The sequence below is a fragment of the Mus caroli genome, chromosome 3 (assembly GCF_900094665.2).
Source record: "Mus caroli chromosome 3, CAROLI_EIJ_v1.1, whole genome shotgun sequence".
NCBI classification, from domain to species: domain Eukaryota; kingdom Metazoa; phylum Chordata; class Mammalia; order Rodentia; family Muridae; genus Mus; species Mus caroli.
The window spans coordinates 144591496-144615325 of NC_034572.1; the positions used below are offsets into that span (position 1 = coordinate 144591496).

The following is a 23830-nucleotide window of genomic DNA, read 5'->3' on the forward strand; positions in this document are numbered from 1 at the left end:
TGTGTGTGTGTGTGTGTGTGTGTGTGTGTGTGTATGCTTCTAAACTCTGATGATCAAGTTTACAAGGAAGAGAAGTCAGAGAAACTTTAGCCAACGCTTTGAATAACCCATTAGTGTAGGGAAAATGAATGGATCCAGAACAGATTCTTACTTGTCTGCCTCATCTTAATAGTTCTTTCTCTGTGGATAACAAAAGTTCACTCTAAAACCATCATTAAATTATTTGAAGGATTTTTCAACGCAATTGTGGCATACATCATTTATATCAACCAGTTTTGAAATATTTTTTATTACTTGAAAATGTATATGTATGTATTTCTGACATTAACTCTAGTGGTTTCCAAATTTATATTTGGAAACTATATTTTTAAAGGTATAAAATGTTACACATTCTTTTTACAATTATTAAATGATATTTATTAAATATTATTAAATTGACATTTTAGTTCATTATTTGAACATCCAAATAGGGTGAAGCTCTCAACTAAGTCAATTTAAACATGCTTTATCTTGCCTCTGCAATTGCTATGGTCTTTTAATGGAAGCATTACTATAATTGGAATTAATTAATCATATAATTAGAAGCAGTGAACAGTTGGAAGCAGGAAAAATGACTAGAACCCTAGTCCTTTAAGATTTCATCTCAAAGAACATTCGGTGTATAAGTGGCAGTATGAAATTCTCTGACCTATTTCTTTATACTTGTTTTAATAGAAATTATTCAGCAGTATTCTGAGAAAGTCTACAAAACTTCTTAGTATATAAGAGGTATAGCTCAGTGGTATAACACTCTTCCAGTGGCTACAAGGTCCTGAATACCATCTACAGCATTAGAAACAATAGATAAAGAGACTGCCTCCTTAGAATGTAGAAAAGTCTACTCTACCTCCAAGCTTATCAATTGTTAATATAAGAACTACCTAAGCTTATGATGTTGCATTTAGTACTATGATTTAAAAACATATCTTGAAATTTTTGTTTAGATTAATAGATATCCAATAAAATGCTGATTCATCAATCACACACATATTTAATATTTTGTTATTCATATTTTTATCTTAGAATAAATTACATTTATCACTTGAACAGTGCATGTCTGACTTGCAAGATTGCAAAAGCACAGGAAAATGGGGCCGGGGAGGTTGCTCAGTGGTTAAGTAGACTGTTTGCTCTTTCAAAACATCCTGGTTCATTTTCTAGCACTCACATGGTAATTAATAACCCACCGTCAGCTCCAGGTCTGAGATCCTATGCCCTCTTCTTGCCCTCACTGGTACTGCACACATGTGGTGCATCTCCTCACATGCAGGCAAACATAAAATAAAACAAATCCATTTTTAACCACAGGGAAAGAAGAAGATGCACTCTCACTACTTGGTGACAGTAAGAGATAACAGACTGAGTTGTAATCAGCAACTATCAAATACAAATAAAAAATAAGTCTAACAAGAAAATAAATTTTTGGACCAACATTTTTTTTTATTGATTGATATTTCAAAGGCTTCTGAAGGTAAAAATGAGGAAAATAAACCTCAGGATAATAGCAGGACACGATGACTGGATGGATTACATTAAATACATTCAAGATTCTTCTAGTAGTCAAGAGTATGGTACTTCACTGATTACTAATTTAATATAAACTCTTCCCAGATAAATTTCCAAGGGGTTGTGAGAATTATTTTTTTTTTAAGATTTATTCATTATTATAAGTAAGTACACTGTTGCTGTCTTCAGACACACCAGAAGAGGGCGTTAGATCTCATTAGGGGTGGTTGTGAGCCACCATGGGGTTGCTTGGATTTGAACTCAGGACCTTCGGAACAGCAGTCGATGTTCTTACCCGCTGAGCCATCTTGCCAGCCCAGTGGTGAGAATTATTTCCCACACTTCTTTTCAAAGAAACATCGAACCAAACTGTTTTCTCGCATGTTTGTTGTGTGTGTTAAGTGTCAAGGGATGATATTGGCCACACAGATGGAGCTATAACATCTGTGGAACTTCCTGCTCATCTCAAAGTCACAAGTTAAACAATGTAAAATGTGCACCAACAAGCCCCTGACACTGTCAAAACCAACCATGCAACTTACTTGTCTAAGTCTGTGACAAACGTGTGTGTCACATGATTCCTTGGGATTTCTGTTATTTCTTTACTGCTTGCTTATTGTGTTTAGGTAAAACAGAACATACTACAAAAACAATCTCTTTTTTTAACATTGGGATATCTCCCCAGGTGAATCTCTTGGCTTTTGGAGTTATCATATACAAAGTTTTCCGCCACACTGCTGGACTGAAACCAGAAGTTAGTTGCTATGAGAACATAAGGTATGTGTTGTTGAAGTTTACTTCAATGTTTTAGCAACATGTTTTTCTCCTTCCTTTCTTCCCCTTTTCTTTTTCCCTTCTTTTCTTTCTTCTTTCTTTTCCTTCTTTCTTCCTTCTGTTTCCCTTCCTTCCTTTCTTCCTTCCTTCTTTCATTCCTTCTTTCCTTTCCTTCCTTCCATTCTTCCTTCCTTCCTTTCTTCTTTCCTTTCTTTCTTCCTTTCTTCCTTCTTTCCTTCTGTCCATTCTTTCTTCCTTCCTTCCTTCTTTCCTTCCTTTTTTCCTTTCTTTTCATTTTCTTGCAGCTCTGGGGTTATACTGGAACACCAGGTATCGAGGCAACTGCTCATCAACTCAGCAATATCCCCAGTCTATTGATGACCTAAACGACTGATAAACAACATTGATGACCTAAACGACGGATAACTTGTGGAACTGTGGTGGTTTGTCTGTCTGTTTAAGAACTAGTTTTTCACCATGTTCAAAATATGTATTAGAAAAATGCATTTAATAAATTTATAAACACTACAGATTAAATAGCAAGTGAGTCCATCTTTTAAAATACACTCCCGTTTGAAAGAAAAAAAGATAATTGTTTTAAAATAGATCTTAATGGACTGTCTTTTGTCAGACATTTCTCAGAGCTTAGCAAATCTTTCTTCTAATTCATAATTTACACGTTTCTATAATTTTTCCTTTAACTCTCTCTCTAAGACCAATCTAGTAAGACCTTGAAAATGCTTTGTTAAGGAGCCTCTGAGGTAGGTGTATGTGAAGCAGGGGCTGCTGTATTGCTCAGGAACACTCCTGCATCCTGCAGGTCTGACACCTTGGAGGAGGCTTCAGAGTTACAACTTAGCAAGTGTTTTCGTGATTATCTTCTTTAAGTTCTCAATAGTCTGAGTCATGCCCTAGCTTCAATAACGTTCAAAATGGTGTGTGTTCTGAGGTGCATTGCTAACACACCTAAAGTAATGACTCCACTGAAAATAAAATGTCAGTTGCTCCATTTTCAAGACCATGTCCCCTGTGAGAAAGATTTAATATTGTTTACCTGAAGTCACTGATAGTTGTTTGAAAATATGGATGCATTAATATATGTATGCAGAGTTCCTTTAAATTGTGTGATATTAGTATTCTGACATGAACTTATTTCTTGAGGTTTCTACCTTGCAAAAGCAACAACAATAACAAAATTCTAGACTTATATTCTACATTTCATCATTAGTGTATGTAAAAAAAAGTATGCCAGAAGCCACTTTCAATGTGATAAACACCAGCTTATGCAAGTCCGAACAGGATGCTCTTCAAGGTCAACTGTCACAGTAGATACAGAATCAAAGCCTGCACACTGCAGCTATCACTTTAAAATACTTGAAAATTAAGTACTCCCATCCAAAAGTACACATTTTAATAATGAGACCTTAATTTCTGAAGCACAATCTAGGTCGAATAGGAACATATTTAACCTAAAGAGCATCTAAGTCATTTATGACTTTTCTGATTATGAAATACCGTGCTCATCCTTGACTGGGGAATACGTGGGATGTGTGTGCCAACTGGGGGTTACCTGAACTTGCATGCATTTTAACCTAAACTCTTCTAATGCACTCCAGGTCTTGTGCCAGAGGAGCCCTGGCCCTCCTCTTCCTTCTGGGTACCACCTGGATCTTTGGGGTTCTCCACGTAGTGCATGCATCAGTTGTGACAGCCTACCTCTTCACAGTCAGCAATGCTTTCCAAGGGATGTTCATTTTCTTATTCCTATGCGTTTTATCTAGAAAGGTAAGTATTTTAAATTACTAGTCAAAACTAATTTATATTCATGTAGCATGTTACCAAACAGAGAGAAAAATTATTGCCTTAAAGTGTGACTTTCACCTTTTATGGTCTAAATGTAGTCCATTTTAAATATAAAATAATGATTAAAATAATTTTATTTTAAAACGCAAGCATATAGATGCTCATATATGAATATATCTTACAAAACCTTATTATTAGACCAATATAATATAATATGATATAATATAAGCTATATAGCTTATATTCCATTGAGTATATTCCTGTATTCAAACAGCAGTAGACTTCAGTAGATCAAATAGGGCCATTTATTGTGACTTGAAAATAATGTTATGTGACTGTCTTAATAATACAACATTTCTTCTTTTCTCTTTCATCAAGATTCAAGAAGAATATTATAGATTGTTCAAAAATGTCCCCTGCTGCTTTGGATGTTTAAGATAAACAATGAGAAGTCATGATAATTACAGCTGCAATGAAATGAAAATTCCAAGATTCAGATAACCCGTGTGACAAAAATGAGCCTGTTTTTATTGTTAGTAATTAATTTCAAATCCATTTTTCTGTTCACAGTATAAGAGATGTAGTTAATGTGAGATAAAATTATGGACTAGAGAGCTACAGTGTGTTTTCCTACATGACATAGTTAGAGATATGTCAAAAATAGTACTGCAGATATTTGGAAAGTAATTGGTTTCTCTGGAGTGATATCACTGTGCCCAAGGAAAGATTTCTTTCTAACACGAGAAATATATGAATGTCCTCAAGGAAACCACTGGCTTGATATCTTTGTGACTCATGTTGCCTTTCAAACGAGTTCCCTACCACCTTAGTAATGAGTTCCTTTGCAGGAAGGAGAGCATAAGAGACGTGGAGGGGCAGAGTATGAAGCAGTGACGAAGGCTTCTCTGACAAGGAATTGTCATTCCAATAAACTCAGCTTCTCTAAACTTGATGAGAAAATCTCAAGATAAAATAACGAGAAAGGAAATATACCCTAGCAGTTTGGGAATTGGTCTAAAGTAAAAAGCCCCAGATCTAAATTTGCTACTTCCGTGTTCTTCCTTACTCTTCTAAAACCAGAGAAAAGCCTTACAACTTACATCATCAGGGATGGATGCTCTTACACTAACATTAGATTTGAGTGTAAAATGTTTTCATCCCACACAGATTAAGACTTCAAATATGTAGTCAGTAAAACATAGATTTGTCAAAGTATAATACTGTTTATGTTTTTAGTGAAAAGAATAGAGTGTGTGGTATTTTGTCTATAATATTTTACTGTTATGAAAATTATCTTTTAATATTAAAGCAATATACTTGAATACTTTACTGTTTTTAATCTTACAAATAGTGTAATTCATGTTGCAACAGGCCCTTTTAATTGACTGTACACAAAAGGGCATTATAAATTTAAACTATTGATGAAGTGAATTATAATTCTTTTCTGATCAGAAAATACACAATTAAAGCATTATTTATAACAAATAAGAAGTCACTGAGTGCTGTTGGGGTTTCACAGTGGGTCTAGTTTTAGACTGTTTCTACTAGCTAAGTCTATTGGCTCAAATGTATGGCTCTATTCTCTTGCTCAAATGAAGAGGCAGATTTTTTTCAGAAGTGAATCATTGTTCTGAACCTTCCTGAAAACATAATTCAATCCACTGGACATTGAAATTTTAATTCTTGTGTTGTTGAATGAAGCCGGTTGAGGCCTCTCCTGAAAAATGAACAGTCAGCTGGATGAAGCAGCCCTGTTGCTGCCTGACCGAGTTGTTCTCTCAGGAAAGACCACTCACCTGTCAAGAAGGGCTTTGCATTTCTAGAGCCTGTGAGATAGTACACTTTGACTAAATCTCTGGATTTCTTCTGTGCTAAGTCTATAGCCCATGACTGGCATTGTCATACTGGGATGGGACTGTAGAAATAGGATATCAAAATCTAGTCTGCTCAATCAGTGGATATGAAACTATTGCACTTGGTAGACAGAGTGACCCTCCACAAATATCTGTACACTCCTCTTCAGAGCCTGTGGCTGAGGTGGATGGTGAGGAACAGGAGGGCCCTGTGGGGAGGGAGGGTGGCTGACCTCCACTCAGTTGGAGAACTCTCACTACACTGAGGGAAGTCAGCATGCTGCTGATGTTTTTCAGTATGGGTCTCCTGGTTTGGAAATCTCATTTCTAGAGCTACAAGACAATAAAATTCTATTATCGAAGCCACTAAATATGTGATCTTTTATTATTTTACTTTACTTTATTTTTTGATGTGGCAACGGGGAGCTAAGACAGGAAATATTTATACACTAACATCTTTAGATCAAGCTACCATTCACATCAAGGGTAAAAACATTCTCATGATTGTCCAATTTCTCCATTTCTGTAATATTCTCCATGCGACAATTTGTGGAAAACACATCTACTACAGAGAATGAATTTGTGCCAAGTTGGTTTCTTTTATTTATTTATTTTTCTTTCTCTTTTGGTTTTTCTGAATACAGTCTTCTTCTCTGCTGCCTCCTGATCACAGGGCTGGTGAGATGATAATCTGAACAATGCATTTATACAGCTATTCCAGGCCCTGGGTCGGACATCACATGCTGCAATTCAGATTGGAGAATTTCCCACGCAATTTCAAAACAGTGCAGAGGCAGCGTCAGAATGAGGCCACAGATGCAGCTGTGTGCTTAGGCTGTACCAAGCCTCTGATTGTCCAGGACAGAGCTCCAGGATATTAATGGAGCTTGCCCAGTGGTGACTACCTCTTAACCCCTAGCACGTAGCATAGTCACCAATAAAGACTGACATACAAATTCTGGTTGCCTCCATAAACAAACAGACATGGGGCCTGAAGGCTCTCAAGAGTCTGAACAATGTGTGACCCTGAACTTAAAGAATAAGATAGGAACCTGGTGTGTCTGTTTCCAGGGGTTCTGCCAGCACCTGACCAATGCACATGCCGATGCTTGCAGCCAACCATCAGACCGAGCTCAGGGACACCAGTGGGGGAGCTGGAAGAAGAACTGGAGGAGCAGAGGTGGATTGTAACCTCACAGGAAGAACCATGTTGGCTCACTAGCCAGACCACCCAGTTCTCCCAGAGGCTAGACCACCAACCAAGGAGTGTACAGGGCTCCAGAGATATAGGTAGCAGAGAATGGCCTTGTCTGACATCAATGAAAGGGGAGGCCCTTGGTCCTGTGGAGGTTTAATGCCCCAGGAGAAGTGGATGCTAGGGCAGTGGGGCAACAGTGGGTGGGTGGATGAGCACCCTCATAGAGGCAAAGGGGAAGCGGAAGAGGGTAGATAGGATGGAGAGGTTGTGAAGGAGTCACTGGGAAAAGAGATGCCATTTGAAATGTAAACTAATAGAATGATTAATAAAAAGTTATTAATAAAAAAGAATAAGATAGACAACAAAAAAAGTATTAGGTTAAGCCTCTGACTGTGGAAACGTGCTACAACTAAGAAATAAATGATAATTCCTTACACATATTTCTGTTTACTGTTACATCATGTTTAGAAAAGGTGTGTTTGTCTGCAGTATAAAAAGTATCTAGCACTGCAAAGCAAGCACTCTGTTGTCTGCAAAGAAAGCATAGAAGGCACACTTCACATGCGAACCTTGTGAGACCACTGTTTCTGTGGTCTTGTCAATCAACGCTGGCCACTTACAGAAATCATTAAGTGTATTTGATCTAACTTATTGAACTCATATTAAACTCCTTACTAACTGGTTTTTACAGTGCTCAAGATTGAGCCCAGGACTTTGTACACACTGGGCAAATACTCTAACATGGGTTTATATTCCTAGAACCTCTTCATCAACACCCTTGTCTAATTTCCCTAGAATGGAAACTTTGAGGAAAACATGAACTATGAGTACAGAATGGCCAAAAAGAGCACCCCTTTTGTGCAAGGTTTACATCAACCTGGAACATTTTCTGTCATGCAAAATGCATCTGTCATTTAAGGCCACCTTCTCCAAAGCCTCAAGTTGATTCTTATTCATTTCCACAGGCATTACAACTTTCGTAGGTTTGTTGTTGTTGCTTTTGTTGTTGTTGCTTGAGACAGAATCTCCTGTATCCTGTCCTGGACTTGAACCCACTCTGTCTCAAAGGATGACTTTGAACTCTCTCTGCCTACACCTCCCTGCTCTGAATTAGAGTTGTGTGAACATGCAGAGTGTGCACAGTAACACAACACATATGGAGGCTGCTTGTGAAGAAGTCACAAATGTTTAAGAGTAAAGCCTATAAGCATCAGATTGCAAAAGTTAGAGGAATGACCTACTAATCACACTCATAGAAGAAAAACTTTGGCACTAAAAGGGACACAGATATTATTTTTCTAAATTCTGCCACCATATTTAATTTTCACAGTAACCTGGGTGATCCATATAACCATTTTCAATTTGGAAAGTCACTGGTGAATTTCAGTTACTGTTAGACCCCTAAGCCCAGAAAATTCTGCATCTCCACTGAAACTCTCGGTTACTTGATGAAGTGGGAGTGGAAGAAGCCAGAGCGCTTGGGACTGAAGAGGCTGGGACCAGGCCACTTGCTGCTCCCTGCCTTCTCAGGGCACTTTCCAGACATAGCTGTAAACTTGTGTCTCTCCGGGTGGAGGAAGCATGACATGCTTTTACCTCCCATGAGATTCTCCCACAGCATTTCAACTCTAAACCATCTTATGCATATCATAAGCCTTAGACCAAGTGCTTTCTTCCTCTTCTCTTAGTCTTTCCCATAAACTTCTATAACCCACTCCCACTCACACCATCACCCAAGCAATTCAGTTTAACAAACTCCTTATTCTTCCATAGTCCCATCCTGTTCACACCATCACACTGAAGTCACTGATGTGAGCTCTCATTACAAGCATCTCTGCTACTTATTTCTATTACCTGATAGCTCATTCGTTCTTTTTAGTGGATGAACCTTATCCCACATTAAGGGTGAACCATAAACACCACAGTTAGTCTCCAGTCTGAAATGGTGCAATGATACATTTGCAGGACTCCAGTATTATTCGGAAATAGCATTGCCCGTGCCGTAGGGTCAGTGGTGGTGCCGAAGGTGCTAAATACTAAGTTGTTTATCTCTTGCTGGATATGAATTATCAGGAGGCAGCAAAGCTTTTAAAGTATGTGCAAGTGAAAGGAAGTTAGACTGTTAGAGACAACGCTAAAGAGCATTGTGGGAGTAAGCTTTCCAGCTCTTCTATTCTTAATTTGCTTCCGGGTTGCTATGAGGTATTCATAACCATGATGTTATGCCTTCCTCACCCCAGACACAATGCAGCAGGGCCAATGGATCATGGACCACAAACTCCGAAAATGAGATAAATGAAACCTACCTACCTCATGACCCTCTGTTCTGAGCAAAAAATCACTTGTTCTTGCAGTTATTCGATGAAAACTCTTATGCATTTGAGACGTACAAAGCTCTTAGGAATTTTCATCTTGGGGAAAAATGGTTGTTACTCTTCCTGGGTTGCTGGATTGAGCGAGGTTTCAGGTCAGTGGGGAACCTGAAGGTGTGCATTGTTAGTACGTATTCAAAGAGTAAACACGGTCAGGTTATAGCAGGTTTATATGAGCTTATAGATTTTGTAAAATGAGAGGGTTAACTACAACAGATCTCTTCTGGAAACAGGATAATATGCTTCAGATTTCAACCGCCCACCTGGAAGCACTGCAAATAATAAAATCTATAAAGTATATTACAATTGCATGCACTTAAAAATGAGAGAAAAAATAATAGGTTTCTTTCAATGTTGTCCTTGAGAAATATGGTTCTGTTTCCTATTGGGCTGCAATTTGACGTATATCAGCATCCAAGGACCAGGCTGATCAACCTGAAAATGATGGTTTTCTTTCTTTTTCTTAATGTATTGGAAATGGATCTAAAGGAACCTTCAGGATGCAGGAGGGTTAATTACCCTGGCAGTCAGTTAAGCTTTGGAAATTTTAGGCAGTAAGACAGAGCCCTGAAAAAGACTCCCTACCACCACAGCCTGCTGCGAGGAAACAGTCATGTGTTGTCACCACTGCAAATATTGCTCAAATTACCCTAAACTTCCCCTGATTTTGTGTGCATCCTGGCTCCTGGGGAGAGGCAGTGTGCTGAGAAGGTCATTTATTCTGTCACTTCAGCCCACTCGGCAATCATGACAACTACATCTTTCACTCAATCTAATGCAGAAGGCTTTTCACAGAGACCTTGTGTGACCCGAGGGAAGTAATTATTCAAAACAATCTTGCAGCTTGCTCTTCTAGTGGAGACTCCTCTGCAGTAGCACGGAATACTCCCAAGTCCATCTTCCCACTCAGATCAATTTCTCAGAATCTCCTGAAGGACTGTGCAAATAAACAACTACCTCCCAGGCCTTAGAACATCCCTTTCATCCAGGCGTCCTTGGTGCTGGGGATCAAGCTGGGGTTGCAGTCAAACAGCCCCACTGGCATCTCCATTCTGCAATGGTTAGCAAGTCACAGCCCAGAACCTCAGTGGTGTATGACCTACAGACAATAAAAACTACTGCCTACTATTGTTGTAAGAAGTAGGTCACTTAATATATGGAAGAAAAGAGAGAAGCATTCAAGATTAGTGTATTGTTTGAAAGAACTCGCACCTCTGAAGACTGGAGTTAGAAAGCCTTAGCACCTACATAATCTGGTGTGTGTTGTAGCTTCTCCATCATTGCTGAACTCTGAAGAGAGAGATGGGGAATCGCCACAGCAAGCCAGCTACAACACTGATATTTACCATGAGCTCTGGGCTCAACTAATAATGAACGAACCCTATTGGTGAGCCTCAACTCAGAGGCTTTGTCTCAATGAATAAGGCAGTCAGTTAAGCTTTAGAGCGAAATTAAGAAAGATAGCTTGAGGCCTCCACACCTTCTTTCACACACATGTGCATACAACTGCACACGCATGTGCCTACATACCCAGGAAAATAGTATACACATACTCATGCATATCACACACACGTGAAAACATTAAAAAAGAGGAATAACCTGGATTCTATCACATGAGTTGAGTTAATAAAAAATAAGAATGCAATCATAAAATAAAACTAGTAAAACATGAATACTTTATCTATTTACCAATATGTGTATATAAATTATATATATTATATATATTCTAATGTGAGTTAACTAGCATTCAGTATAAACACTCTCAAATGTTTTGAAGATTATATAATCACATACAGTTCTGACACTGTTATGTCCAGCTGGTGCTGTTTATAAAACGATATTTCAAAACACTTTTCTGCCGAGAAACAAGAGAAGGCAGAATGCAAGCATTTAATATGAAGAAAGCTCATACACAAAGGAACGTATTTCATATGCTGATTGAGACAACAACAACAACAACAACAAAGACTATAACTTAATATTTAATTTATGTCATTATCTGTTTTGTTCTGTAACCAAGGTTCCAAAAGATAGAACGTACAGTTAGACACTAAAATAGAACGTGCAGTTAGACACTAGGGCAGATAAGACAACTATCCTGAAAACGCTTGTGTTGCTCCTGACGTCAGAGAACTCTCAGGGCCTCTCTCATGGCCCTTCACACAAAGGGGAAAGGAAACTGATGAGAAGACATTTACAGGAAAATAATCTTATGAATTAGTGAGGAAACCTAAGAAGTTTTAAACAAAAGCCCATTTCAGGGACGCCTCCCCTGAAGCAACACAAAACTGAAAAGGCATCGACAGAATCCTAAAACAGCATTCAGTGGTAGCTTCAAGCCTATCCTTTTAAAGGGTGATTTGTATGCAACACTTCCAAGTTGTATTACAGACTTCTGAATCAGATGATCACACCCCACACCCAGCAGGGGCATCTGGAGAGAACAGGGAAGAGTGTGAAAATGCATATTCAAAATGTTTTCCTCCAAAACCTCCTGAACAACACAGGCTGTGAGCACTGCCCCCGTCATCACACAGCCTTAGCTGGAGCTTATGTCTCTCACTTTGAAAGAGAAAATAAAACACTACCAAAGCTTAGCCCATTTGATTTAGGCTCATTAGACTAACTCACTGCCTCACGATGCTGAATCTCAAAGTAACTGCTGATGGCAAGTTCACACTCTACAGGTGTGAATGTGCTGAAATGAAGACAGATGGTTACTCTGATTTCAGGTAAGTAGTTTTTCAAGAAATGACATTCCAAATGTACTCTGTGTTGAGGGAATCAGTGGGAGACCTTTACACCATATGATAGTCCAATCACTATGAAAGAACATGAACAACCACTTTACAAACAAAAATAACTGATGTTCACTACAACTCTGTTAAAATAATATAGTAGGTGTGGAAGACTTCCCTGTCCTGCATTTTGAGAGAGAACCAATATTGTATGAAGCTGTGCATGAAAACGTAGGTGTCTAAACATTTAAGATGTCAAAGAGAAAATAAGACCAACTTTAACTTTACTTACTTGGGAGTTTGACAATGTTGTGCTATAAAATATTTAGACATAATTTATGGCTCTCTTTCTGATGGGAAAGGTAGAAAATTTAACTTCCTTTAAAAAGCTCAAATGTATTTTTTTTAACACTGCTAAATATCATGCATTTTTAAAATCAGTTTCAGAACATTTCAAATATGTATGCTTTTTCTTATAATAAATGATGTTCAATGAAGTATTCACCTTGTTCAAGCAAGAGTCTAACTTTTGCCAGCATCTTATTGGAGGTAGAACTTCCCTGATGACCGCAAAACTGTCAAACAAGGTGACTTGTGTTTGAAGATTTGACCAGGTCCTATTGACTCTGATCTCCAAAGGGAGTAAAGGTTAAGAACTTTGGCCTAACCTCTGAGAGAGACACGAGACCATGACACTAGCAGAAGCTGTGTATACCAAAGGATCAGGAGTGTGCACCTGGTATGTAATGCTATGCATGTGTTCTCACACTGGCATGTAATACTATGCATGTGTTCTCACACTGACATGTAATACTATGCATGTGTTCTCACACTGACATGTAATACTATGCATGTGTTCTCACACTGGCACGTAATACTATGCATGTGTTCTCACACTGGCACGTAATACTATGCATGTGTTCTCACACTGGCATGTAATACTATGCATGTGTTCTCACACTGGCATGTAATACTATGCATGTGTTCTCACACTGGCANGTAATACTATGCATGTGTTCTCACACTGGCATGTAATACTATGCATGTGTTCTCACACTGGCATGTAATACTATGCATGTGTTCTCACACTGGCATGTAATACTATGCATGTGTTCTCACAGCCTTCGGGGTACTTGTGATTCTGCAGGAACCGGGCAGCCAGCATTGCCATCTAGGAGTATCTTGGGCGCCAACACAGTAGCAAAAGCCTATGATTCCGCTCAGGAGGCTAAGGCAGGGAGAGAAGAGTGTGAGTTCAAGGCCTACCCAGGGTACACAGTGAGAGCCTGTTTTAAATAATAACTATTAATAATAATATTAATGATTATAATCATACTAATGAGAATAAACAAACAAAATGTTAAGTATATTGTGTTCCAAACTGTAGTTTTCTTACTGCATTATTAAATTTATGGATATTCTTATCTGTTAATCATATAAATAAGTTTTCTGATACAGCATATGATATGTTTCTTGAGAACAGAAACACAGTAACTCTATGTATATGATAAATATTTTTTATATAGAATGCATGATCATATATATGCATATAAATATGATACTCATTTTAAAGAATTGTATAACACAATGCAGTATCTGGGAAAGCTAAACTTAAGATGAGAATTAAAAGCCTGAATCTGCAGAAGAGGCCAGCAAACTTAAAATTCAAGAAGTGTTGGTGTTTCAGTCTTCCGGCAAATTTTTCTCTTTCCTTGGTGAGAAAATTCAGTGTTTGCTCTGGAGGTCTTAAACAGACTGGGTGAGTTCTATCCACATCATGGAGGGCAATCTTTCTTCAAAGTAACTTTATTGTAGATATTAACCTCCTCTATAAAACACGGTGATGGTAACATCCAGACTTGCATTTGATTAAAGATCTTAGTACTCTCACCTATATATGGTGACACACAAAACTAATGGTCACAGGGCTAGAAAGATGGCTCAGTGGTTAAGAGTGTGTAGCAGTCTTCTAGAAGACTCCAAGTTTGGATCTCTATGCCCATATCTGGTAGTTCACAGTTGCCTGTAACTATAGCTCCAAACAAAACTGAATCCTACTACCTCCACAAGCACCAGCACTGGTATGTAGAAACACACACATAAACACACACACACACATTAATTAATTAAATAATTAATATTAATTTTTAAAATCCTAATAATGACAGTTGACAGCTGAGCTAGGCAAGGGTAATCTTGAACAGAGATCCTGTGAGAACCATGTCCACAGAATTGGCTAAAGAGTTGATCGACCTACATAATTACATTGAACTATCCTTTGAGAAAGGCAAAAAAGATAATTTAAGAGAAAGAAGACATTTTCAACAAATGTTACTGAACAATTGGATGCTTGTGTGTATAAAAGACAGCAACAGAAAGAACCAAGAAACACACAGTATATTGTACATAAAAATTAACTCACAGTGGATTATAGGGCTGAATATAAAAGTTGAACATAACATTTCAGGAGTGAAATTCATCAATTCTCACTCCATGCTGGTGGAAATGCTAAGTCTCCATTCTGAGAAAATATGGCAGCTTCTTACAAAAATAAATACAGTCTTACCATACGATCCAGCCTTTGTGTTCCTAAGTACTTATCCAACTGATTTGAAAATTAATGTCTACACAGACCTGCTCATGAATGTTTATAAAGGCTTTATTCATAATCACCAAGATGTCCCTTACTGGGTGGATGGGTGAGCAACTGCAGGACATCCACATGATGGATATTTTATGTCTGCAATTAATGCACCATGAAGCCAGGCAAAGACATGGATGACCCTTAAGAACATACTGCTAACTGGACAAATCTGCTCTCAAGAAAACTACCAACTGCCAAGCTCATTTATGTTACATTCTGCAAAATGCAAGCCTTCAAAGACTGAAAACAGATCAGTAGTTCCCAGAGGACATTAGTGGGGAGATGGGTCTATGAATAGGTGAAAGTTAGGAGATTATTAATTCCCTCACTATCTGCATTGTACTGTAATAATGGCTACAAGACTATATGTCAGAATCCATAGAAATTATTATGCAGAGTCAACAGCAATGCATGCAAAATTTTAAGATCAAGGGATCTTAGGATACAGCCTGCCCTTTGACTGGAGAATGTAAGTATTTCAAACTATCAAGAACAATGACCTGGAGAATTAAAGCCACTAAATAAATGTCCATAACCAAAAGTGTCTCTCTAAGCTCTTGGATGAATGTTCATAGCAGAACCACAGATAAAGCAAACCAACCCTAGCAGTGTTTCTTAGTTTCTGATACTAACTGGTTTCTCTCCTGACGCTCTGTTTCTCACCTTTGGGTTCAACATAATTACTACCTATAACTTGACATCTTTATGCTCATCATTCGCTCCTATTGACAGTTGGTCTACTCTTATGTAGTACTTAACAGCATCCCTCAACACTCCTTAACAGCATCCCTCAACACTCCTTAACAGCATCCCTCAACACTCCTTAACAGCATCCCTCAACACTCCTGTCAGCCTAAGAATGCTGCTCTTGGTCACTACCTGCAAAACCCAGACTCTAGTTCAGTGCTAGTCGCTCATCTTGCTCTACTAACTGGAATGCTGGAACCCTAAACCAACCTTCCGCTACATCAAGTAGAAACCATTTCATTCATTTGTTTTAAGAACCATGGTTAATAGGAAAAAAAAAAAAAAACAAGATTCACAAAAACCATCATGTGCAATTTTCTTTGCGTCTATAACTAGTTTTGACAAAATTTCTTGTAAGCCGTGCTTGAAAGATTCCTCAGAATAACCTTTTTCTAGCTGTTTGTTCTTAACAATCAAGGTGATTAACCTGGAACTCATGTGAAATTTTTTCATCTGTAGGAGACAAGAATGTATTATTAATCCTTAAGTACCATTAACCAAAAAATGGTCTTATGATTCTAACATTTCTGCATGCATCTAGTGTGCTTTGTTCTGATGGACACTGAACCCTGCAGGACGTGGTGGTTCTCTTAGTGCTTCTTTCCTATTGGCCTGGTTTATAACATCTCATCTCCAACTTCCCAACAAAAACCAAGTGGGCACTCCCTTTATCAGTACTTACACAGTCATAAACTTGGATTCAATCTTATAGTAGCTTTTGCTGTCAACACTTGGGAAGAGACAACCTCCACTGAAGAACCGCCTCCCTCAGAGGGGTCTGTGGGCATATCTATTGGACATTTTCTTGGTTGCTAATTAATTGAGGAGACCACAGCCCACTCTTAGAGGTGCCATTCCTGGGCAAGTGGAATGTATAAGGTGAACAAACCAGAGGAAGTCAGCCAAAAATAAGCATCCTTTGAACTCTCTGCTTTACTTCCTGCTCCTAGGTCTTTTTTTGAATTCCTGTCCTGCCTTCCCTCAGTGATGCACTGTGATGTGGATATTTAAGCAAAAGAAATCATCTCTTCTCCCAGGTACCACAATGAAAGTGAACTTGGGAGCAAATCACAGATGGTCTTGTCATGGTTTTGTTTAAACTATATTTCCCTGTCTTTTTGCCTCTCCCTTCCTATTTCTTTTCTTTAGCTAAGTTCTCTACTTAACCAAATTTTCTAGGGACTAATGAGGTGGTTCGGTGGGAAGGAATGATTGCTACAATCATGAGGACCTGCATTTAATTCTATAGCACGCATGCACACACAAACAAACTAAAACAAAACAAAAACGAGTGTGTCCAGGTATATTAGCTAGTTTACAACCCCTGCAGTGTGTGGACAGAGACACAAGGACCAACAGGGGTTTGCCGGCTGCCAACATAGCTTCAATTGTGTTTAAGATTGTGTCTAAAAATAAGACAAAGGTTGATCAATTAGGATACCAGACATTATCCTCTGGCCTCTGAGTGCATTTGTATGTGTTCATGTACTACATAGACATACAACACACACATAAACACACACACATACATATATAAATGCATGCACAAAAAACCTACTGAGTCCATTCAGTGGCTCATACATGCATGCATTTAGAGATGACCAGTTGGAACCTGATAACCTAACAGGGGCTTGTTGCTAGACAGCATTGATTCTTCCTCTTTCAACAGCTCTCCATCTCTGAGTGGGAGTTGGTAAACTTTCCCCATCCAGATCGGCGTGTCTGTGTTATAGTCACTATTCAGGTTTTGTTTAGGGAAGCGCATTGAGATCTCATGGTTGTGCCATCCCTCTCATGTCTAGAAGACACTACACTCACAGAAAGCATCCTGGTCTTTGGGCTCTTAAATTTTTTTTCATCTTCTCTTCTGAGATGTCCCCTGAGTCTTAGGTTATAGGGATTACACAGCAGATGTATCAACTGGGGTTGGGCAGCCATGGTCATTTACTCTCTAGATTTGATCAGTTATGGATCTTTGGAGTACCCTCTACTGGGGGAAAAAAAGAAGCATTTTTATGTGGGTGTGAAAGTTACGTTTATCTGTAGTAGTAAGAATAAGTATTTAGAATGCAGTTAGAAACCATATTGATTTAGAAAAATGGAAGAAATAGATTCTACTTTAGGGCCTATGACCTCTCCAACCACAGAGCTGATGAGGTTCATCAGACTGGGAATGAATTCCCTCCTACTGAGCAGACCTTGAGTCCAATCAGATGCATGTTGGTTACCACTCAGGATATAAGTACCACTACTGCACCTTTGGGTGTATTTTGCCGGCCATTGTTGTGGTTAAGGGGCTTTCCAGCTAAGTAGCACTATTGATTGTCTTTCTTTTCAGGCAGCTTGCACAAAATATATCAGCTAAAGTATCAACCTCTCTGCCCCTAATCAGATCATCAGGTTAACTTTGATAAATAGATCTATTTGAAACCTAAGGAAAAATATATTTAGCCTATCAGTGGTCAAAGGACTTTCTCAAACACCAACTACTTTTACAGAATAATTAAGTTACAATGAGAAATCAAAAAAAAAAAGGCAACGCGCACATAACCCTAGGTACTGTTTCAGTTTTCAAACAGGTATCCACGGCAGTGGCTTACTCTCAAGAGTGGTTTGGGGACCTGTGTTGTTCTATTTTCAGTTCTGAGTTTTCAGACCTGTGCATCTGTGGCAGGGTGACTACTTCCTGAATTCCCCTGACCCTGCTGAGCTGTAAACCAGCTCACTGCAGCTGGTGCTGTCCTCAGCCTTGTTCTCCAGCAGCAACACGGGAGAGAAGGAAACAGGGCATTAGTTCAAAGTTGCTCCTGTGAGTGAGAATCCTTAGGAGTCTTGTTAGGAGAGTAGATGCCCTGAACTTGGTCTCTAGAGATAAGGAATCCATTGGCTTGGCACAGAATGAGTGTCTGTACCTTAACACACACACACACACACACAGAGTGGGGGCGGGTGAGAGAGAGAGACAGAGACAGAGACAGAGACATACAAACCTTGCACGGAGACTATGGGAAAGATAGCCCCTGAACAAAGCTCTGGGACACTCTGAGTTGTAGAAATGAGCTGAGTGCTCTGGCCAGCAAGTCTCCACTGCAAGCAGTACATCTCCATTGTGCCAAGGAGCACGTCGTATTAATGTGATTTGTTTATATTTTGTTTAGCTAGACTATGAGCTTCTTGAGGGCATGTCTTGGTCAATTAATTTTATGTTCCCAATGCCTGGAACAGTGACTTTAATGAAAGATAATCTAAAGCTGAGGCCACAGTGCCAAAGGAATGTTTCCCACTGACTAAAAGAGATAAAAGAGTGTGATAATGTAATTAGAATCCACCGTTTGCCTAGGAGTCCCTTGTTAAAATTTATTATCCTAAACCATACCTGAAATTGTCTTCTGACCACTGGGAAGAAAACTTGTTCTTTTCCATCATAATTAAATGATACAAAACTGTTAAAACACATTTCTAAATAGACAAAAAATAATTTGAAGAAAAAGAAAAAAAAAACTGACCACATTTGATCTACTTTTGTTCTCTATATTTCCAGAAATACTTATAGGCCAGTTCATGAACAGACACATGTGAGATTGCTAGTCACTCTCATACAGTTTTTAAACACAACTATAAACAATAGAGATTTTTGAGCCAGGCAGTGGTGGCACACGCCTTTAATCCCAGCACTTGGGAGGCTGAGGCAGGTGGATTTCTGAGTTCAAGGCCAGCCTGGTCTACCTGGTCTTCAGAGTGAGTTCCAGGACAGCCAGGGCTACACAGAGAAACCCTGTCTTGAAAAACAACAACAACAACAATAACAACAACAACAACAAAACCAAAAAAAAACAAAAAAAAACAAAAACAATAGAGATTTTGGACATTTAAAATTATCATTTATTCATTCACCATGCTCAACCTGTGTCAATCCCACTTCCTTACAATGCCAAGGCTGTTGATGACCGTCCATTTCACTCTTTCCCATCTATCTTTAGACTCCTTCCTCTCACTTCCTCTTCCCTTCACGTGATCACAGTAGAAAAGCACTGTGTAGTTGAGCATAACATCAAGGCCTTTGGAGTTGCCCTGTGACCTCAGTCTCCACCCTTTTACAGGCTCAGTCGCTTTTCTTCATTTTTCTAGTATGCTCTTCCATTACTCAATATCCTGAGGATTTCATATAATTTACCATCACAGACCATCCTAAAACATCTCTTATGATGTCTTAATTTCTTCTTTCTTCCCTCCAAATCACTTAATATGAGTAGAAAAAAAAAACAGAAAGAATCTTTGATGGATGATAAATATCTATAATAATGTTTGATCTATGGTAAGTACCCAATAATTCAGTCATTAAGAGAACCCAAGCCAGAAATGTCACTGTGTACCAGGTTATTAAGCAAGTAGATCAAGTTAAGTCCCCATGGCACCTGTGTGTTAGTGATGATTAGAGACAGCAACCAATGAATACACACTCTAGCATCAAGTGCTGATATACTTATAAATGCCATTGTATAGAAAGAAGATAGAGATTAGAGAAGACTGTGGTTTAGATAAGCTGCTTGAGGATTGAAGGAGAGAGTAGTCAAGCGAGTTGATAAAAATTAAAAACAGATATAAAAATTCAGCACCCTATATTCAAACTATAACTTGGATCTGTCTATAAAATTGATTAATTATGTAATATTGAGTGAAATACCTTTCTCTCAGTTAGCTATGATATTAGGTTAAAACACTGTCTTCTTTGGGAATTTATAGATGAAGGTGAAATAGTGTGTTTATGTGTAAAGGCAACAACAAAAGTGTTGTGTGATGGAAAACTTGGCTGCTACTGTTTTCATCAGGGGTGGGGCAATGGAACAGGAGCCTGGAGTGTGCCTGGAAGGCACAGTGAAAGACCAGAAGCATACTGTGGCTGGCTGGTGAAACATTTGGGAGAGTAGAAGGAAATGAGTCTTGAGAAATATAACTAGGCTACTCACTCCTATGATAAGTGTGCACTCATGGAATGATGGGGAAGCACTACCACCGTCCAAACCACCCTGTCACTAGTGAATGGAGGCAGTCTATCCAGTGAAGGAGACGGCCATTTCACACACTAACAGGAAGGAGAATCTGGTAGGGAGTGGGTGTTGATGATGTTCACCTGACTTGGGTTTTCAGACATGCTTTGACTTCTGCACTTTTCTGAGAACTTTCTGCCTGGTTTCCACACTGAGAACTACCATCACCCTTCCAGTGAGTGGCCCTTAAACAGTTTAATCAGAGGTGCTTCAGTATTGGGGGATTTGCTTTCTATAATCTGAAACCATCAAGATCAGAAATGATGCATCTGTGGTGGCTATGTCTAGTAGATATCATTAGTAGTTAATTTATTTTAGGGGCGAAGGAGATGGTTTTCCAGAAAGTGCCTGTCTTGAAAGCACAAGAACCTGAGTCCCACTCCCAGCCCCCATACAAATGCTATTCAATGTGTGTGTGTGTGTGGGGGGGGGGGGGTTCAGCAGCACCCAATTCACAGCAGCTCTGTAAGTTTGGACCAGCTCCCGCTCACAGAGCTGTGGTGGGCTCTCGTTGCATGGCCTGTGTCTGCCTCTCTAAAGTTCGTCTTCAAGACATCATAGTTGAGCTTGGTTCAACCTGTGGCCCTTCCCGTTCACTTCCCATCTCTCTCCAGTCTCGCCAGACCACAGCATCCATATCATGTCTCCTTAGGAAAACCTCCAAGATCTGCTGTTGCTCAATAAACTCTCTCCAAAGTTAGGACTTAAAGCAACAGAAATGTATTGTTTTAATTCTGCGGGTCTGCAGTCAAAAGTAGGTTGAATAACTGCATTCTTTTCCAAGACTGTAGAGAAGAACTTGGAGGCTGTCCTCTTCCCTTGGCTCATGACCTGTCCTCCACCTTCAAAGCCAGCACTATAGTTTCCTCAGGTTTCCCTCTGACTCTCAATATTCTCCTTGTTTTGATCTTTACATTTCTCTCTTTCCTCCATATAGGCACTTCAGTTTGTTTCTGGAAAATGTTCAGATAACCTAAGAAAATCTACCTCAAAATTTTAACTTGATTATATCTACAAAATGTTTTATCACTGAAACAAATACAGAGATCTTGTGATTACAATGGGATACCTCAGAAAAGCATTATTCTACCTACTAAACTAACCTTAATTTGTCTCCCAAATAGTAAATTATATTAAGTAATTAATATAGTAAACTATATTAAGTTGCCCAAGTTGTGTGGCTGTAATTTCCATCTGTACCTAAAAGTATGCATGCATTCACAGCAAAGAATCCTATTCCACTCTTTCTATTTCAAATAATTATGCTTGACCATTACAACAGTGTTCAAGATAAGGATATGTGATACACAGAGAAGATGTTTAAGAAAGTGTGAGGGAGAATTACCTAGGTCCACATTCTAGCCTACATATATAAGTGCTCCTTAGCCAAGTTCTACTAACAATAGCACACCTTAAGCCCCCATTTGAACATAGGAGTAATAATGGTACATACCTTGCCATTCACTCTGGGAACTCAATAAATACTTCATATTACACAGTAAGCACCTAATAAATTGTAGCTACGTCCTCTTTGCCTGCATTGACACAGTAGATTAGGCTTCCCACAGTATCAAATAACCCTAAAACCTGCAGTGTTTTTTTTCTGGTGAGTTGGTGGGTTTTGCTTGTTAGAATACCTTCAGCATTGCCTTTGTAGTTCAGTCAAATCCTCACTTCTCACCATTTCTATGTCTACATCTTTAAATGATCTTTAAATGACTATCCCAGTAACCTTATTGATTTTATTATCTCTACTTATCTGTATTTCTAAGGCATCTTTCAAACTGATAATATGGATCTATTAAGATCATTTCATTCTCCAACACCTGATGATAATACCGTAATCTGTCTTAATATTTGCGGCCCTGGACCTGGGGCAAGAAAATGTAGATCCAGGCAGACACATTGTTTACAAGATATGTAACTTGAGAATATTACTGAAATTTTACGCTCAGTACAGTTTTGAGGATTAAGGATGAATAAGTATATAAATTATGTATTTCTCCTTATAAACTGTGATCCTATGACAGTTCAGTAAATTTTAGTTCTGCTCTTCACAGACTAAAGAAAAGAAAAACCTAAAAATGTCTTAACATCTAACATTCAAACCTTTCATGCCTGAGACACTTGAATCCTCTGTGTCTCACTTCCATGAGCTGCCCATGGCTCGGGTACCATCGACCTCCGTCAACACAGCGTGGGCTCCTTTATGCCGTTTTACAGACTGATCCGACGACAAGAAATCTTCATTTCCCACTAGCGTGTACAAAATCCCCACATTGTTTAACCTTACCAGAATTATCCATGGCCTCTCCAGTAACAATAGAAGGAATACTTTTTTCTTTATGAATTTGTTGAGTCATTTTTCTCTCCTATGCAGAGAACTGAGTAGCTCTTTGTATGAACAGCAGGACTCAGGACTGCAGTCCTTCAAATCAGTACACCAGCTCCGGACCCATTCTTCCAGGAATTTATCTTTCCTGCGATTTATGGATCCTGGAGGGTTTGATGAACAGAACTCTTTCACAGGAAGCTGATGAAAGCATGGGTTAACTCTCCCCCCTCCCCCCCTGGGTTTCCTCGGGGTCTACATATCTTGTTTAAATAGCTTCAGTTGGTTGTAAGCATGAAGCTCTAATGGGGACTTTACAAATGCCGAAGACAGAGAATTAACTCCTGCTTCCTAAAGTCACACTCCAGTATATACATCCCAGAAGCTAGCTCTGAACAGCAGGACTATATTCTGGTTGTGTTTTGCTGTATGTTAAAATATGTGTTAGGGAAGGACCAGATTCTCAGCCTGGATAACTAGAAACATTTTCTCCAAATTGCCGACAATGTGATCCACCCCATAAAAAAAAAGTATACACAAAAACAAAGCTTTGAAGCAAGGTATTTTCCCAACTTGAAATGGAATAAAATATAAACTATCTAGCAACACCCAGCACTTCTTTTTATAATTAGCCAATGAAATGTGCCAAGAAAATGTATTCCTCAGTCCCAAGTGATGCCTGCTCTGTGAAGTCTCACCTACTTCTCTGTGCTCAGTGTTCTGGCAGAAAATCTGATTTGATCATTTGCGTTTCCAAAGGCAGGAGCCAGCAAGGT

The 23830-nt window shown here is 38.9% G+C and overlaps 1 protein-coding gene across 2 annotated transcripts in view; it reads left to right on the forward strand.

Moving 5' to 3' along the window:
* The window catches only part of Adgrl4 (adhesion G protein-coupled receptor L4), a 103640-nt gene extending 97294 nt beyond the window's left edge, over positions 1 to 6346 (forward strand). For both annotated transcript variants that reach the window (XM_021158256.2, XM_021158255.2), the window contains 3 exons: positions 2231 to 2322; positions 3936 to 4104; positions 4501 to 6346. In XM_021158256.2, coding sequence (XP_021013915.1) covers positions 2231 to 2322; positions 3936 to 4104; positions 4501 to 4563 — 324 coding nt within the window. In that variant the 3' untranslated portion in view covers positions 4564 to 6346. The remainder of the gene's footprint in view (positions 1 to 2230; positions 2323 to 3935; positions 4105 to 4500) is intronic.
* The last annotated feature ends 17484 nt before the right edge of the window (positions 6347 to 23830 follow it).